A 19,067-nucleotide genomic window follows, 5' to 3' on the forward strand; every position below is an offset into this window, starting at 1 on the left:
TGTTTTGTTTTCAATTCAGTTTTATTTTTCTTTGTATAAGTGATGATAAGTTGAACAATATTGTAACGAGTAAAACAGTAATGATAAATTTAACAATAGAGTACAGGAACAAAACCAACAAAAGAAAAAGGTAGCAAAAATTTCGTTTCGATTTGAATAAGTTCGTTTCGAAAAATCATAATTTTTACCTACTTTTAAATGGACAAAAAAAGTTGAACATCTGGCAACAGGGACGACATCGACGTGGGACGACATCAGCAGGGGACGACATCGGGGGGACGACATGTCCAGGGGACGACATCGGTGGCATTCGTTTAAGAGTAGCCCGGTTTTTGGGCCATATGTAAGTAATAATGTAACAGTAGGAAAGATATTGGTCGTAGACTTGTTTTAAGAGAAAATGGGGGCAATTCAACATTAAACTTGTTTTGCCGCCGCTGGTTTGTTATCCAAGTAATCTTTTTTTTGCTTTTTTTTTGTTTACTGAAGTCGGCTGTGGTTTTTTGACCAACAATTTTGTCAGAAAAAGTAGCCTAAACCTTATCACTAAAAATGATAAAATCTATAATTGCACTTTTTTTAAAATCATTATTCCAAACATATCCAGAAATAAGCTTCTCATTCCAGACTCAAAATTTTGTGTAAGTTTAATCACAATCTTATCATTGTTAATTGGTACATCTCCATCTCGTATGGCCCGGCCCAGCAAAAGCTTCAAGTTATAGAAAACTATTATTATTAAGTTTTTATTTTGTTTTTTTCCGTTTTCAACGTCAGTAGTAAGCAATATAGGATAAACAGTTTTTTTAATCTTCTGCTCAACTTTTATCAGGTCCGAAAGCTCCAGAAGACATACAAGTATTAAGATCGACTGCCACTACACTTAACATATCGTGGACAGATAATGACGTGCAAATTGGAACAGACTTTCCTGTTATGCGATATGATGTTACTTACAAACAAACTGAGAACGGACCAGAGTCAACCAAGTCAACTCCGAAACGAAACTCCCCACCAACATTTGTCATCAACGACCTCACTTCTAACACGAATTACGTCATCACTGTTACGTCGATAACAAGTAGTGAAACCGTGATCAGCGACGAAAGTTTGCCAAAAACCGGAACAACTCGTGAGTTGTATGCTTATAGTTCGAATAGAATTTCAGTTTGTATATCATGTATTGCAGTGATTTCAATAGTTTTTCTATTTGCGTACCATTTAGCAGTTTCATACAGTGTTCGCGTACCACTTATGTCCAGAAAATCTCAAAAAGTACAATAAAATGCAAGAAAGTTTAACGAAGATCAGCACAGGGCTTCGACAAAAAGATTGTTAGTATTAGACTGAGTATAATTAAGCTGTTTAGCTGTTGTATATGTAGAAGACCACATAAATAAAAATTACTAGAATTACTATCGCTTGGTACGTCGCAAGTTTAGCAAACCTTTCCTAAGGTGTTGCAACAAAAAAAGTTTGAAAACTTCTGATCTATAGGTGTTGCATCATAAATACTCAAAATCCTCTTTAAAAATAAAATTAATTATGACAAAATAATGCACATTGTGTTATCTGAAAGTTCGCACAAAGTCTATTATTCATGTTTCTCGGCAGCCGATTTGCAGCAAGAATTGACAGCGATAGACACGTGTGTCGCCCATGAGGCTGTTTTTTTTTGTTTTTTTTTATTGAAAAGTAAAAACAGTTGTACTGTATTACCAAATGTAAATACATTGAGCATGTGATTTCTAATCTTGAAAGGTCAATTATGAAAGTAAACAATACAAACGAAACAATTGGTGAATGACATCATATTATTAATAACAATCTGTTGCACAGTATAAGTTATACCTGAATTAAGAGATCAAATGCATGCGATAGATTTGGAAATTCATTGTAGCTATGATATCAGTTTTATGTTTGGGGCTAGTGTTTTATCTCCACAATAACGGTCATCTAACAAGTACGTTCATACAATAGCAGCCCAAAAGATATTCTTATCATGCATATGCCAGAAGGCGTTGTTGTGTTCGACATTAAATCAGATGCATTGCGCAGGCAGGTAGATAACACATTACAAGTCACAATAAAAGTGTCTATGTTACTGTGCGTCCCACAACGCACATTTGTGGCCAAAAAATAAACAAATCAATAACTAAGTAGGAATATAATGTAATGCATGCAATTGCATAAACGAAGAAGAATCTGCATGTTGCCTCATTGCTCTCTTGTAGTGCAATGATGCTACATGCAGATGGCATGTGTGAATAAGTATCATTTACTATGGCGCATTTCATAAAGTTCACAAGTCAGGTGCATACACTACAAATGATAACAATTAATAGCAGAATTCTTTCGAGGACAGGGGGTTCTTGGTTGTCATGTTCGACTTATGCTACAGTGTGGGGAGTTTGTAAGGGGCGTCGGTATTACAGAGGTGTCACTTTGAAGATATTCTTTAATCTTTGTTTTAATAACCCAGAGGGTTGTTTTGGTAAATTTTTTGTTGTCCCACATATATTTATCTCCAATGTCTAATGAAATTTTCTTTTTAATTATGGTACTCTTAACTGTATTTAGGATCAGCAGAATCAGTAGGTTGTCTGCCTGTCTGCTTGGAAAATGGTTGTATAGGATTATATCAGTTGTAAGTTTAATCTTTTGTTTTGTTATTGAATGATATAACTTTTCTATTTTTGTCCAAATTGATTTCGTGAAGGTACATTCAGTTAACAGGTGTTTTATATTGTCAACAGCCATTTTGCAAAATTTGCACTGAGTAATTTTGTTTTGGCTGCCACGCCATGAGTTAGATTGTTTGTAAAAATTGCCCCATTTACTAATGTAAAAAAAATTGGGGGCCCCCAAAACCAGGGGGCCTGAGGCCTGTGCCTCATTTGCCTCATGGTTAATTGGGCCCTGGGCTTAGTATAATGAGAACCTTATTTTCTCATTCTCCAAAGCTCAGTATCTGAGTATGGGACCTTTACTATGAGAAGTATCAGAAAATTCGTGGGAAAAAAAATCGCGGTCGGCCGGCGCATGTTGTTGCACAATGTGTTATTTTTAGCTTGCAGACACACTGAAATGAAAATAGTATTTTCTCACAAAGCCAGGCGATAGAAGTTAAATTGACGTCATAATTGCAAAATGAACTATTATTGCTTGGAGAGAACAATAATGAGTGATACAGTCGAGCATTCATTTATTTTGCAGCAGTGGCCAAGTGGTTAGCGCGTTGGGCTCGCAGTCGAGAGCCTGCATGTTCGACTCCAGCCACCCGCACTTGCTGTTGTTTCTCTGGGCAAGAAACTTTACGATAATTGCCTCTAACCAGTGATCCATTTCGAGTAATGGGTAGTACCAAATATAAATCATAAGTAGAGTAGACAACCGGAAACAGACATTGCAGTCGGCTGCAGCGTGGGTCAGGTGTATGTCGGAAGGCGTACACCGATGCATAGCGCTCAAGTACACTTTCCCGCAATGCAGGATAAAGATAATAAAACAAACAAAACAAATTTTCTTGCTAACAATTTCACCAACCGCTTTCGAGATTTTGCCGCAAATGTAAATTGTAAAGGACGTATTGCTATTCAGTTTCTTTCTGCTTGAACTCTGATGAGTGAAAAAGACTTCAGCTCACTTGCACCTAATTGACCTTCTCTGCGACGCCGAAGTCGACAGCAACATTTCACTAGTGCCTTTTTACCAGCAGCTCGATAAAACAAATTTCCAGAAATGCAAAAGATTGCAAGAAAATTGTTAAGCTTGTTTGACTCGACATATTTGTGTGAGCAGACGTTTTGGGTTATAACAGCTTGAGATCAAAACTGAACAACTACATGATATTTTACCCTGGTCTGCTATTAACTTCCACCCAGACTTAACCTAGGTATAGAAATCAAGACGTCAGTTTTATTCTTCACATTATAGTCAGGTTCACTATGTCAAAAAAAAGAGTTTCGTTTAAATTTTTTGGAGATTAGCAAACCTATACATTTTCGGAAAGCTTAGATCATGAGGAATCCGAAAAACGTTGATTACATTTGCAGAGATGTCTGCTTGGCCGCCATTTTGAACTTTCAAAATGGCCGCCGCAAAATATATATTTTGATATATCTCGGCTCCTAATAAACTTAGAAACTTTATCAAACATGCTAATTCTATGTTTTAAGGGTCAAGAAATCCATTAGAAGCATACCTAGATACCAAGCGTTAACCACTTTGCCATTATCCGCCATATTGGTTTTCAAAATGGCCGCAGAAATTATATTTCGTTACATTACTAATTACTAGTTGAGATATAAACTACATTCAACAATAACATGCTAGTACTAAGTTATGTTGACTAAGAAAATCATTAGAAGCAAGCCTGCACGCCACTGTCATATTTTGGACAAACATTTTCCAACAGCTGCTGTCCTGAGTCTTATTTCCAGCATTACAGTCAACGTCATTTTCGCAGTCTATCCCGCACAGGCACAAGTCGGTGGAGGTCAAGTTGTTCCTTCGACACGAACATCTCTGGGTTGAGCAGTTGGTTTTGCATTGGCATCGGTCTAGCTGAATAATGGCTTGTGGTGCAGGTAGAATCTTTGTGGTGATAGGTGAAATCCCACTTCCATGCTGATGGTAGCCATGCCGAAGTGGATGAAGGAGCTGTTGCCACATGACAGTTAGTGTGGCACCAGACACGACTCTGAACTCGCACGCGTTCAATGTGCTCCTCTAATGCACCAATTGTTGGAGGAAAGTTTTGATTTGCCTCCAAGTTCTTGCAAAACAGGTGCCACCTCAGTTATGGATTGTTGTTTATGTGGACACCCTTCAGGCAGCATATCGTGCAGACAAAGCTGCCAGCATTTCTTTAACATTCGGAGATAGTGTGCTGTCCTCAGGTAAGTGTATTAGTGCACTGATTGTTTCCATTCCTGCCTTCAAGTAGCCTACTGTTGGAACCACTTGGTTTTATCCAATCCTGAGAATCTGCCAACATTATCAGCTCCACTGAAAGTATGGAATACGGGTAATGCTTTTGCCTTCTCTTGTTCTACAGCTCTCCATATTGGTGCGATCACCAGTGTACCTGATAGCATGGAAATGGACGAGTGTTTGCAGAGTTGGTCGTAGTTTGCAACAGCAAGGACAAGAACGTCTGTGTCCAGACTGAAGAAGATTAACTGCGCACCAAGACTCCGCTGTGATGCTGGGGGGCAGATCATCAAGGTGTCAGCTTCGTGATTGTTCACTTCAAACGTGATGTTTGAAGATTGCTTCTGGTGTGGCCTGACGCTGAAGTATCACCAGCTTTGGAGAATGCTTGTTGTATCCGATTACTTCTTCAGCAAGATACTATGTCAAATCTGCTTTCGTTTGGTCATGGGACAGGAACCTACTCAGTGGTATATGTGCTTGGTTCTGGTGTCATCCATGATTTGGTATTAGACGGGATCTTTGTCTTTTCGTCGTCTTGCTCTAGTTATCTTCTGGACGACCACCATGCTATTGACAATGGCAATTTTTTGACTCATGTGCGATGCCGATGGTAACAGTTCTGCATTAGCAGTGTGAACTCTCTGTCCACCCGATGCTGGTTCATGCGCATCATGCTCTGTTCCATCAGTTTCAACCAGATGCTGCAGGCAATGGATGAGCTTTGATTTATCAGTGCATGGTAGAACTGATCCATCTGGAGCGAATAGTGCTCTCGGTGTGAGGGTGAACTCATAGTTACTGATAGCATTCTTCTGGTCAATGTCCCGGCTTGATCTGGATAGGACCATGAAGCGCCCGTAGGGATCTTTTGTTTCTTTCAGATCGACCGACTGGTCACGAACCTTGACTGTTTCCTACTTGTTTTTTGACATGTACATGGGGTTGTTCTGCTTCTTAACTGGTGCCCATAAGCTGACATCGCCATTAATGCGTTCTGCAGCATACTCTTTGTAGAGCTGTTGTCCCTGCTCATCGACGGTCAGGATCTGTTTGACATTTTCTTGTGGAACACATGCGTGTGTGATGAAGTTATACAACTCATCACCTTCAACTGCGAATGGATTTCCGTGACTCAGTATGGTAGCTTTTATCTTGTCAACAGCTTCATGCTCCTTCCTGACAATGGCTGGTTGTACTTCAGGGTGACTTTTTTTTGGAAGAAGTGTCTCCAAACTGCTCTTTGAACTTTTCTCAGAGGCGCGACATCTTTGGTGCAGCCAGGAAAACGTTGCCGGGCATTCGTGTTTAGGGACGGTAGATTACGGGACGCGCAACTCCGTTGTTCCGCCAACATTAGAAGGGTCAATTGCCAATTTGACATTTTTTTCACGCTTTGTTGCTCGCTTGTTTTTAACTAAAAACCTTAAATTACTTTAAAACCAACTTCATTTTTCTTATATAACCTATAAAATGTACATTATTTTGTAATATACCGTGGCCAAAGGCGCTTGTACTTTATCCGATTTAGGGCTTATTCAGTTCTTCACCAACTTGCAAATGGAGATTGAGATCTGCATTCCGGGACGCCTCGACAAATAATAAGATTGTTTCCTCACAGTGAACATAGTTCATCATTGACTTGAACATCGCATTAGAGGACTTTTCTGTTTTCCATGCTTTCGATTGCTGCATCACATCTTCATCTATGAGGATTCGTTCCAGATGGTCATGAGCAGTCGAGATGGATTCAAGAGTAATGTTTCTGTTATCAGATAACGATGTACATGCCTTCTGGACGTTATCTGCTGATTTTGAGCAGATAATCTTCAGATGTGGCTTCTCTGTGAAAAACTGATTCAAGGCCAGTTTTACAAAGCTATTTAAGTGTGGATGTGTGCACGAAGAGTTCTCTTGTAGTGCGCACACTTGAGAATTTGTCTTGTGATCGCAGATCTATACACATCGGCTTCGATCCAGGCATCATCAACCCCAGAGTTCTCTATGGAAGTTCCGAGAGCTCTTAGTGCAGCCATCACAGCATGCAGCTCACCCAATCTGGAAACAATTTCTCTTTTCAGGTCGACCCTTGCGTCTAGCAACTATACTGCCTTTTCGTAGAGGGCCATGTCGAAGGTTATCACAGTTGAGTACCCCTGACCAACGACTAACGTCTTCTGCTGGGATAGTCTACTTGTAGAATCACAGTCAGCATAGTAGGCCACTCGTGGCAACTTCAGGTAGCAGGGGCAGTGCACCAACGTGAGTGAGTGGTTGGCAAGATGAGATGAGTGACTTGTATTCTGCCCATCCGGGAATCTTGCTCTGTTTATCATTTTCTCTTGCTCTGGACAAAGTACATGCTGTGACCCACCCTAACTGGGTCAGTTCATTTGACTGAGCAACGCCTGTTGTGTTGGCCTCAAACCTCCGTGCTCTGTTGTCAAGTTCTGGTTTTGGCTTGGCACATGGCTTAATGTGCACATGATATGGAAGGATTGATAAGTTCTTACCTGCAGTAAGTTCGAGCTTTGGTGCGACTAGTTATCCTGGAACATTTGCTTTCTGATACACTACAGTGATTGTTCCATTGTGTGGTGCCTTTCCAGTACGCGGACAACAAATACGAATAAATACTTTTTCATTTCATTATTTTCATTTTTTATACTTAATTACGGACAGACACGACGTAACACTGTATATAAGTAGTAATGTAACGAAATATAATTTCTGCGGCCATTTTGAAAACCAATATGGCGGATAATTGCAAAGCACTTAAAGCTTGGTATCTAGGTATGCTTCTAATGGATTTCTTGACCCTTAAAATATAGAATTAGCATGTTTGATAAAGTTTCTAAGTTTATTAGGAGCCGAGATATATCAAAATATATATTCTGCGGCGGCCATTTTGAAAATTCAAAATGGCGGCCATGGGGACATTTCTGCAAATGTAATCAACGTTTTTCGGATTCCTCATGGTCTAAGCTTTCCGAAAATGTATAGGTTTGCTAATCTCCAAAAAATTTGAACGAAATTACATAACGAACCTGACTATTAACACGACTGTGTTTTACAAAGTTTCTGAATGTGTTAATTTCTGATGGAAAAGTAGATAACTTATACAGCCTTACTTATCACATCTCATGATATGCATACAACCAGTGCTGTGTTAAGGGGAGGGCCAATGGGAGCCCGGCCCCCGGGCCCACCATCTCAGGGGGCCCACAAATAACAGACATTTGCGTTTCAGTGAAGTTTTTTTTTAATTTTCTAAAGTTTACCGCGTGTACTTGTCCATTATAAAGATGATTGAGGTCTTATTATACTAAAACATCTGTTATCTGGGTGATCGGATAAATGGAAGTGGTGGATGTGAAGCAGCGGTGGCAACAAGGGCAAGATTGGGCTGGGCAAAGTTCAGGGAATGTGGGGAAATGTTGTATGGCAGAAAATTTTCACTAAGGATGAAAGGAAAAGTATATCGGAGCTGTGTGCGGCCTGCAATGCTATATGGTAGCGAGACATGGGTATTGAGAGAGAGTGAACTGGCAATCCTGAGAAGAACGGAAAGGTCAATGGTGAGAGCAATCTGTGGGGTGAAAACGAGAATTGAAAAAAGGACTGAAGAATTGTTCAAAGTTGGATATGCTAGAGATGAGAGAGACCATAGACCAACTGGCAAGGGCAAATGGAGTAAGATGGTATGGACATGTGATAAGGAGGGAGGAAGGAAATTTTCTTAGAAAGGCATTAGATCTAAAGGTGGATGGGAAGAGGAAACGCAGTCGTCCAAGAAGAACGTGGAAACAACAAGTGAAGGATGAATTTAAAAAAGTCGAACTGAAGGAGGAAGATGCAAGGGACAGGGTGAAATGGAGAAAAGGGATTAAAACAATTGCTGCGCGGAAACAATCGGCCACCCCCACTAGTGGGGAACAAACCGACGATGGATTATGATGATGATCTCAAATTTGGGCCCTTACTACACTGAAACATCTCTAAAAACACCATTACTATCTTAAAAGAAAGTTAAAATGAGATAACGCTAGTTCCGGTAACATGATCTGCAGAAATATATTTAACATATAACAGGTGGGATGCAATTGAATATTGAATTCAAGAAGGGCCCAGTTGCCACAAAGTGTTTTTGCACAACCGTTTTAATTATTTTGGTCATTTACTTTTGTTGTGAAACTTCGATAATGATTTTATGCTTACTGGTAAGAAGCATCAGTACCTAATAAGTTCACTCTGTGAAGATTCTGAGGAGAAACTATTTAGAAGTTGAAGTGTAATTGATGTAGTTGGGCCGATTTCAAAATCAATGGAAATATAGATAGGGTATTTTTTATGTGTTTACCGATATCGTTGAAAAGTTTGACTGTTTTTTTAGTATAATTTACAAGACACTGAAAGAAATTGGAAACACTAATAGTGAAATGAAAAAAATACTAGAGGGCCCTTTTTGAATTCACATACCGGTATTCAATTTTTTTTGACTGAAAGAAATCGGAAAGCACAAAAAGTAAAATGAAAAAAAAATGGAGTTGGGCCTTTTGTGAATTTACATAAGCTACCTATATATTCAATTTATTTTATGATTTATCATTTCATTTTTAACATTTACAATACCGTAATTATAAATATCCTTGACTAGTGATATCACGAGCAGAAAAAACCTTTCCGCTGCCGCACTGCACATGTCTTCCTGTACACTACATCGCAAAACATCTCGAAATGTCATACTTCCTCTGCAGTCTGCACCATAGCCGTACGAGACCAAACCATTTTGGGGAGGCAGAAAGTAAATTTGCCCAAATCTGCACGCTTTTATAGAAATTGCCCAAATATAATATATGCGGTGGATTATAACGGTGAAAAACTAACAGTTTTATAAATAGACTATGATCAAATAATTTCATCTTTTTTTGTTGCCCAAATCTAAACGATACACTTAAGTAAATGGGAAAAATTAATGAATTTGTGCATTTTGGGGAAACTTTCTCACACTAATTTGGGCAGTTGCATAAACAGACTAATCAGTTTCATTAGATAATTTCATGTTTTCAGCTGCCCAAATCAACACGATGCATTTGTAAAAATTAATAAAATTAGCTATACCGGTATAGAAAATTTTGCGTTTTGATTTGGGCAGTTTCACAAAAGTATTAGAGACATATTTTGGTGGCTTCCCAAATTGGCATGATGCAGTTGGTTAAATGCATTTCGTACTAGCGTTTGATCACCATGCAATACAATACATAAATATGGGTGTGTTAAATGAAAATTTTTTTCGGCACATTTCCTGTGCAAATAAGAGGCTGTACTTAGTTTGATATGTATAAAAAGATATTAATTTATAGTTTTTTTTAAGTCATGCAATTTTGAAGCTTTTCATATAGCAATTTTTGCCCTAATAATTGCAAAATTTTGCCCAAATACGCGACGTTTTGAAACAACAGGGGGGGCAGCTGCCCCCCCTGCCCTCCTGGCTCGTACGGCTATGATCTGCACCATGAAGAATAAGAGTGCACTTGTGCAAGTGCACATCAAATGCAAGGAAATCTATTAAACAAAGGCAAATTTTTGAAAAAATTTAGGGCCTATTTAGGCAATTGAGTAACTTGCACTATTTGTTATCCACCTTTTGTAGCTCATCTGAGTTGCTTTTTATTGAATGCTGGATACTTTTAGCAGAAACTTTCTTCTGTAATTACTTTTTTCTGAATATATGCACATGAAATTTCTCTTATCTTCAAATACCTTATAGGCCTGGCATATCACATGTTGTAGGGTCTATGGTAGCCCACTGAAATTGCTTTGATCCAAAATAAAAATCATTCTTTCACAAGTGACCTGTTTAAGTGTTTATTTTTTACACTAACCAAGGCTATACCATTCCCTAAAAACTTTAATTAACTTAAATGACTGCATAAAATAATGAAAGCTTTGTCTTGGAATGAAATAATGTTAAATAAAAATAATTAAACACCTGATTCTCAAAACTCTTGACACTATTTTTGTTTACAAATTAAAATTTACAATCACAATCGTAATGTTTTTACTTTGGTTGACTGAACAAGTAGTGTTGCCAGATAAACCATTAAAATGGTGAAAAACAATAATGTTACCAGACCAGATGACCAAATCTGAATGAAAATTAATAATTTCTTCAATTTTGGTTTTATCCTCAGATTTTATCCCGGTGCCGCGACGCAAAGTTCGAACAATCAAAATTCTGCGCGGTACGGTGGTATTACCGCGTCGTGACTATACTTCATTGCCAGTATTTTTTTTATTAGAAATTGTCAACACTTTTGGCTTTCATTCCGAGCAAAGGTGTAGCTAAGAAATGATAGACCTGTGTTTGCGGTTACTTACACTTGTGTTGTTTTCTAAACTGGTGAGAAAGTCTATTGAAGTGAACCACATTTCCATATCAGTGCAGTGAAAGTATACACAATACTATAGGTCTGCTTGACGATAGAGGGCCCAAAATTATTCTGGCCCCGGGGCCCACAAAGGGTTTAACACAGCACTGCATACAATAAAACATGCATAATTACTTTGTTGTATGAAAATGACACTAAATAGTACAATATTGCTATGTATGCATCTTTACTCCAGACAAGATTGTCAGAGGTTGTTGGCCCTCGCCTCGCGGGCACTTTCGCAGTATCAAATTTGGCCTGCTTGGGAAAAAGTTTAAACACCTCTGAATTATAGCCCACCAGGCAAAATCTCCATTACAGGACAGAAATTATTTCCATACTTTTTGTTCAAAAATTTGTAATGATTCCCGTAAAAGTTTAGTGGGTCTTGATAATGAAAAGGATAAGCCAGACGTTAGCATTAGAAGATGGAATCTACACCCCTACTTGTTGACGATAACAGTTTCAACAGTAATACCAGTAAAGAAAATTCCGGTACTAATAGCCTAGAAGTGATAGATGAAATGCAAGCAAACGTTATAACCTTCCCTCAATTATCGCAAACTCAAATATCAAGAAGGTTATTATTGCATAAGGTCCCAAACAACCTAAAGGACATTTTCTTGAAGATCCTTCCCAAAAGGTCGTTCGTTTTCAACAAATTAAAGTATTGTGTAACACCTTGTGCGATTTAACACAATCAAGTCTAAAACAAAGACGATATTTGTTATGTTATATTCACCAAGCATGGACCGTGTTTACTGCCAACCTTGCTTAATTTTCAAACTTACAGAGAATTTAAAAAATGAGCCGAAAAAACCAAACTACGAAAAATTGAAGGTATAGTGTGCAAGCCCATATATCCTTCTCATCTTGCCTTTAGAGAGTTTTCTCTACTTTTCAGGTCTCTCCAGAAATTATTCTTTATTGCTGTGGCAAGATAGGCAAGGTTTTCTTGCATTTAACTTTAAAAAAAAATGAAGTTTAAGAAGCCTAATTCGGTGGCTAAGATCTTGGTTTAATAATCGTTTACAAATTTTAAAACTTTACATCTTTAGAAAAAAAGAATTTATTCGACCCTAAAGATCTACTAAAAGCAGCAAACCAACAAATAAGTAAAAAAAGTGTTTAAATAGGTACTCACACTCCCACAGGCTCCAAAGTTACAATTTTAATTGCTTAGTTTTCACTTTTTTACTTTTACTGCAATGACCTTTGATGAAAAACAACAAAAAAGAAACATTTAAAAAACGTTATCTTTCTGCTTGGTTATTTTGAATATTTTGATCATTTCTTGTCTGCTGTGTATGTGTTGTGTACTGCTGTAATGCACTGCCCTTTAACCAGTTCTTTGTAAACCAAGTAACACTATTTTCTGAATCAAAGTAAGTGTGTCTAATTACAGTAAGTCACGGTTGACAACTTGTGGGTTGTATTCAAAACATGTTCGTTTTGCACTTTGTTGTATTTCAGGAAATGTTTACGATCGCACGTTTTTCTATGCAGTGATTTCTCAACCAACAAACATTCAACAATCTGGAGCAAGTTCAAGTTCAACTGCAACCATCAGTTGGGTGCCTCCAGACCTTGGAGGAAAAGCTCAAGGCATCCAAAGCTATGAAGTTACTTGCAATCCAAATGATTGCAACTCAATCATAACCGGAACTACTGCCACTATTTCTGATTTAGTTTCAAATACAGGATACTCCATGACAGTAAGCGCTAAAGCCAGATCAGGAGCATTGGGCATGCCTTCCAGTCCCCTTACTGTAACTACACGTAAGATAAACTGCTTTTACATTGTCGCTAAAAGTTTCTGGCTACATTTTAGCATTTGCCAAGTAAATACAACACTATGTAACCAGAGATGTGTATAAATATGAGGTAAAAGTGAGAAAGTTAGAGTTTAAGGTAGCTTTATATGAGAAATATAACTGCTTTGTTTTTTGCCATATTAACGTTTTAAACTCCCTCTGTATCGGTGGTTTCTCTACAACCAAAGAGCGACGAAAGTGATGGTTTGTGCAAATGAAATCGTTTCTGAGTCATTCTGAAAGGTTTATGACAATCTGCAAGTTTCAGTATATTTGCGTCATGAGTTTTATATTTTGATTTCAACGTTAAGTTCAAGATAAAATTTACAGCACTGGTACATGTCAAAAATATTCGTTCTGCAATTAGTATGACCTCAGAATCAGGGGAAGACGTGAGCACGCATCTTTTTTATTTAGTTTCTTATTTCCGTCTGAAGCTTTTTTAACGTTTGCGTTTTGACGCTTTTGTCTTTTTAAGACTCTTGTTATTTCCTAATGCATTGTTCTTCAATCAATTCTTTGTATTTATAATGTATCAATATCTTCTGAATCGAACATACTGTCCACTTGTGGTATTTATATTGAACTGAAGGTTGCCGTTGGCAACTATTAAGGTACATTGCACTTAAAGCATGTACATTGTAGCTGTTAGTGGATTTATTGGAATTTTTCCTATCATACTTTTTCTATGCAGTAATTTCTCAACCAACAAGTGTTAAGTTAACTGGAGGCACAACAAGTTCAACTGCAAGCATAAGTTGGATGGCACCAGATCTTGGAGGAAAAGCTGAAAACATCAAAAACTATAAAGTTACTTGCGCTCCAAGTGGTTGCAACTCAACCATAAGCGGAACGACTGCCATTGTTTATGATCTAGCAACCAATACCAATCATGTTATAACTGTAACCCCCATGACCAATGGAGAGTTGGGTGAATCGTCTGCTCCACTTTCTGTAACAACACGTAAGATATACTTTGTTTTTCGAAACTTGGTTTTTTACCTTTTTATAGTCACCGAGATCTTTTCCGATACATATTCCGATACATTTATTCCTCAAGAGATTCTCTTCAAGCTAAGTGAAGTTGGTGTCTACTGAGTTAATCTTTATTGATAAAATTCACAGAGAAATTAGTTGAAATTCGCTGATTTGATATCACAGCTGAAAACTTGATCGATTTTCACTCGAATTGTTTCTGTTCGGCGCCCGTTGCGTGCGGCGTCAATTAATTATCGAAAGCGTGTTTCTCAGTGCTGTGTCTTCTTTCAGTATTTTGGGTGAATAACTTTAATCAGCTCCAGCGCTTGTCCTGTTGGAGATAGCAAAAAACAATGCGTCGCAAGTTTGTTCAGTATTAAACGTAGTTTATGACTTTGCACTATCTCATGATCAGAGATGAAGTTATCATGCATATAATGTCAGCAATAACGTCAGAACTGATCTTTAAAAAAAGTTGCGACATTTGATTACTAATTAATTTAAACAATAAAGCGACTATTGAAATATTCAAAATGCAGTAATGTAGAATGATGCACCCAGTGATAGCTACAACATTCGCATCAAGAATTTTCACAACAGATAAACCTAAATTTTAATCTTGCTTTATGCACTTAGCGTGACACATATCTGTGCTATTCGCATTGTAAAAGACATTTACACAATACACACATGCATGTCATTCGCGTTTAACGTGTTTACCTTAAATTTTAACTTTGTGTTATATAATAAAATGTGAAGTTTTCAGAATCTCTGAAAAAGCTTATTGATTGCTCTCGGAAGTGTAGTAACACAGTTTGTAATGTTTTTTGTTTTTGTAAAGGTTGAAAGTTATTTCGAGATCACTTTCAAATTAATGTTGTAACCTGGTTGAAATCACGAAAATCCTTAGACGTTATTTTTTCTTACGTGTTTTTCTATTCAGTGATTTCTCAACCAATAAGTGTGAGCCTGACTGGGGCAACAACAAGTTCAACTGCAAGCATCAATTGGATGGCACCAGATCTTGGAGGAGGAGCTGAAGGCATTAAATTAAATTTAATTTAATTAATATTAAATTGTAATGTTTGACCATTGAGCTATCAAAAGGTTTCGGTTCACAAGCAATAAAAAGTGAAACCTGACTTACTGCTGTTGTCATACAGCGACATTGATATTAGTAATAAAACTACATTTGGGAAGCTCTAAGTCACCTCATATAAAACTGAGCAATCGATAGTAGGCTAAAGAAAGCAATGGTAAAATATGTTCTCCATGCATATGATCAATGCATATTTTTATGAGTGTTTAAGTGTTTACTTGGAAAGGATCGTACACTATTTAGTTTTGATGGGTGTTATAGATTAATTGTGCAAATGCTCCTACACCATAACAAGCTTTCTTGTTGCTGCAAATCACACAAAAGGCTCAGTAAATAATGAGATTGCTAACATCCCGATTGCATTAAACAATAAAAAACCTCAGTAGTCGTAGAGTCTTAGACAATGAAAGCGATCTGTAGAACCATGTAGATAGCGCTTGATTGGAATACAGTTTGCAACCATTGACCACCACCAAATATAACATGCTAAATGTCAGAATATACTATCCTTTTAGGCTAACCTCACGTAGACCCGTAGATGCGGCGCCAAAATGTCTCTGCAACTACTTCTCGTATCTAGGAGGATGAAAACAAAGCAACTTCCGTAGATCTATCAGAGTGCGTTGTGGTAAAAATCATACTGTCACTTTTCAACTATGACAGTGTTACTTTGACAATTTCTGTTCACGTTTTGGTGTTATTTTGTGTTTTTTAGAGTAAAAACTCATTATTGTTGCCAAGTCTGGTAGAAGTGCAGAAAGCCACAAGCCGCAAAGAAGAAGGCTTCCTTTTTACGTGTAGGCTAGCCTACTCGAAAGAAAGAAGGATACATTTTTACTTTGTAACATTTTAAAAATCACCAATCCCTAAGAATACTGATTACATCACTTTTCAATGTAGAAAAAATTCAGGTGATTCCCCCATGTTGTGTATGGCCGGCCAATAATCTTATTGATCTATCGATGAAGAACATAAATTTAATTCTTTTCTGAGTCAAGCTTCAATCGCAGGAAAGTGATCCAGTTTGGTTAAAAACCAATTCGATTAATTGAATGTAAAGTTGACAGTAAAAATGCACTAAACAAAGAAAACTCATTGAGTCAGATGAGACGCCGACAAAAAAGCAAACAGCCAACAAAAGTTCCAGAACAGAACAATGATTCTGCTCATCGGAGCAAGGTAAATATGCAGAGAATAAGCTGCCCTGCTTTGTGTTAAGCGTGTAAGTTCTATGGAAAGAAAGGCTAACAATATAATGAGTATGCGAGATACGACAAACAGCCCTTTTTGTAGGTCATTTGCACGTTGCTGCCACACTAAAGTATAAAAATATGTTTCGTGCAGAATTCGCTCGCATCGTCTTTTCATCTTCGTGGTTTGAATAACTCATCACATTATTCAAGGTGAACTTATGATCTATAAACCAGTGTGATCAAAGTGATTCAAGTGCTTGGCGGCCGAGTAATATAATTCATCAAGGCGATAATAAGAGCGGTAGGTAGCTGGACTTATGAAGCTTGTAACCATCTTTCACCTACAAATCTGTGGTCGTTGTTTCATATTCGATACTGTTGCAACGAACCCACGCCACAAAAGACATTTGATACCATTCAGAATTTTTAAGAAAACATTTCTGGCAATTTATATCCTGATGACAAAGTTTCTTACTCTGATGCGTCAATTGACGTGTTGGTCGTTAGGCCTACTATATACTAGTTTGAAATCGCGGTCGTTCTAGTGTTGCAACACAAAATACGCTCCCGAAGTTTATTTGTATTTATTCAATTTATTTGTGATAAAAAATTTAATCAATATTCGCATTTGTTGCTAATTGTAAGAATTATGATTAGTTTGAGACTATAGAATTATAATATAAATTTTCCTGGAATTATTTAGTTTTCTTTTCATTGCCGGACATGCTTATTGCTTAATGCTTATCCGTTAACCAACCTTTCACCAACATCATCCTACTACAGTACTTCAACACCTCAACGTTTGACTGCCATTTTCTCTTATCATGCTGATATTTGATAATTTGCCTTCGGTTTGATTGAAAATAATCTAATAGATTGAAACTTATGTCCATCTGCATTGAGTTAAATGGCTTGTTATTACTACCTTAAGTCAGTTTTAACCCATGTAAACACCCACCAAATTTGTAAATACCCAAGTTATATCTTGGTTACTCATACTGGCATCATAAAAAAAGGTTTTTATACAAACTTTATCTACACGTTGTCATCAAATATCGGCTGCAAACCACAAGTTAATTTTCACCTGTGTGATAAATGCATAACAAATAAACTTCGGGAGCGTATTTTGTGTTGCAACACTAGAACGACCGCGATTTCAAACTAGTATATAGTAGGCCTAACGACCAACACGTCAATTGACGCATCAGAGTAAGAAACTTTGTCATCAGGATGTAAATTGCCAGAAATGTTTTCTTAAAAATTCTGAATGGTATCAAATGTCTTTTGTGGCGTGGGTTTGTTGCAACAGTATCGAATATGGAACAACGACCACAGATTTGTAGGTGAAAGATGGTTACAAGCTTCATAAGTCCAGCTACCTACCGCTCTTATTATCGCCTTGATGAATTATATTACTCGGCCGCCAAGCACTTGAATCACTTTGATCACACTGGTTTATAGATCATAAGTTCACCTTGAATAATGTGATGAGTTATTCAAACCACGAAGATGAAAAGACGATGCGAGCGAATTCTGCATGAAACATATTTTTATACTTTAGTGTGGCAGCAACGTGCAAATGGCCTACAAAAAGGGCTGTTTGTCGTATCTCGCATACTCATTATATTGTTAGCCTTTCTTTCCATAGAACTTACACGCTTAACACAAAGCAGGGCAGCTTATTCTCTGCATATTTACCTTGCTCCGATGAGCAGAATCATTGTTCTGTTCTGGAACTTTTTGTTGGCTGCTCGCTTTTTTGTCGGCGTCTCATCTGACTCAATGAGTTTTCTTTGTTTAGTGCATTTTTACTGTCAACTTTACATTCAATTAATCGAATTGGTTTTTAACCAAACTGGATCACTTTCCTGCGATTGAAGCTTGACTCAAAAAAGAATTAAATTTATGTTCTTCATCGATAGATCAATAAGATTATTGGCCGCCATACACAACATGGGGGAATCACCTGAATTTTTTCTACATTGAAAAGTGATGTAATCAGTATTCTTAGGGATTGGTGATTTTTAAAATGTTACAAAGTAAAAATGTATCCTTCTTCCTTTCGAGTAGGCTAGCCTACACGTAAGAAGGAAGCCTTCTTCTTTGCGGCTTGTGGCTTTCTGCACTTCTATCAGACTTGGCAACAATAATGAGTTTTTACTCTAAAAAACACAAAATAACACCAAAACGTGAACAGAAATTGTCAAAGTAACACTGTCATAGTTGAAAAGTGACAGTATAATTTTTACCACAACGCACTCTGATAGATCTACGGAAGTTGCTTTGTTTTCATCCTCCTAGATACGAGAAGTAGTTGTAGAGACATTTTGGCGCCGCATCTACGGGTCTACGTGAGGTTAGCCTAAAAGGATAGTATATTCTGACATTTAGCATGTTATATTTGGTGGTGGTCAATGGTGGCAAACTGTATTCCAATCAAGCCCTATCTGTATCTACATGGTTCTACAGATCGCTTTCATTGTCTAAGACTCTACGACTACTGAGGTTTTTTATTGTTTAATGCAATCGGGATGTTAGCAATCTCATTATTTACTGAGCCTTTTGTGTGATTTGCAGCAACAAGAAAGCTTGTTATGGTGTAGGAGCATTTGCACAA

General features: G+C 37.5%; 1 protein-coding gene across 1 annotated transcript in view; it reads left to right on the top strand.

The window, feature by feature from the left end:
- The window catches only part of LOC145786239 (fibronectin-like), a 34,321-nt gene extending 19,098 nt beyond the window's left edge, over positions 1–15,223 (top strand). Inside the window, exons 4-7 of the mRNA XM_082597880.1 lie at positions 833–1,132; positions 12,873–13,145; positions 13,875–14,144; positions 15,102–15,223. Coding sequence (XP_082454006.1) covers positions 833–1,132; positions 12,873–13,145; positions 13,875–14,144; positions 15,102–15,223 — 965 coding nt within the window. The remainder of the gene's footprint in view (positions 1–832; positions 1,133–12,872; positions 13,146–13,874; positions 14,145–15,101) is intronic.
- Positions 15,224–19,067: the final 3,844 nt, after the last annotated feature.

Source organism: Aplidium turbinatum, chromosome 17 (assembly GCF_918807975.1).
Source record: "Aplidium turbinatum chromosome 17, kaAplTurb1.1, whole genome shotgun sequence".
Taxonomy (NCBI): Eukaryota; Metazoa; Chordata; class Ascidiacea; order Aplousobranchia; family Polyclinidae; genus Aplidium; species Aplidium turbinatum.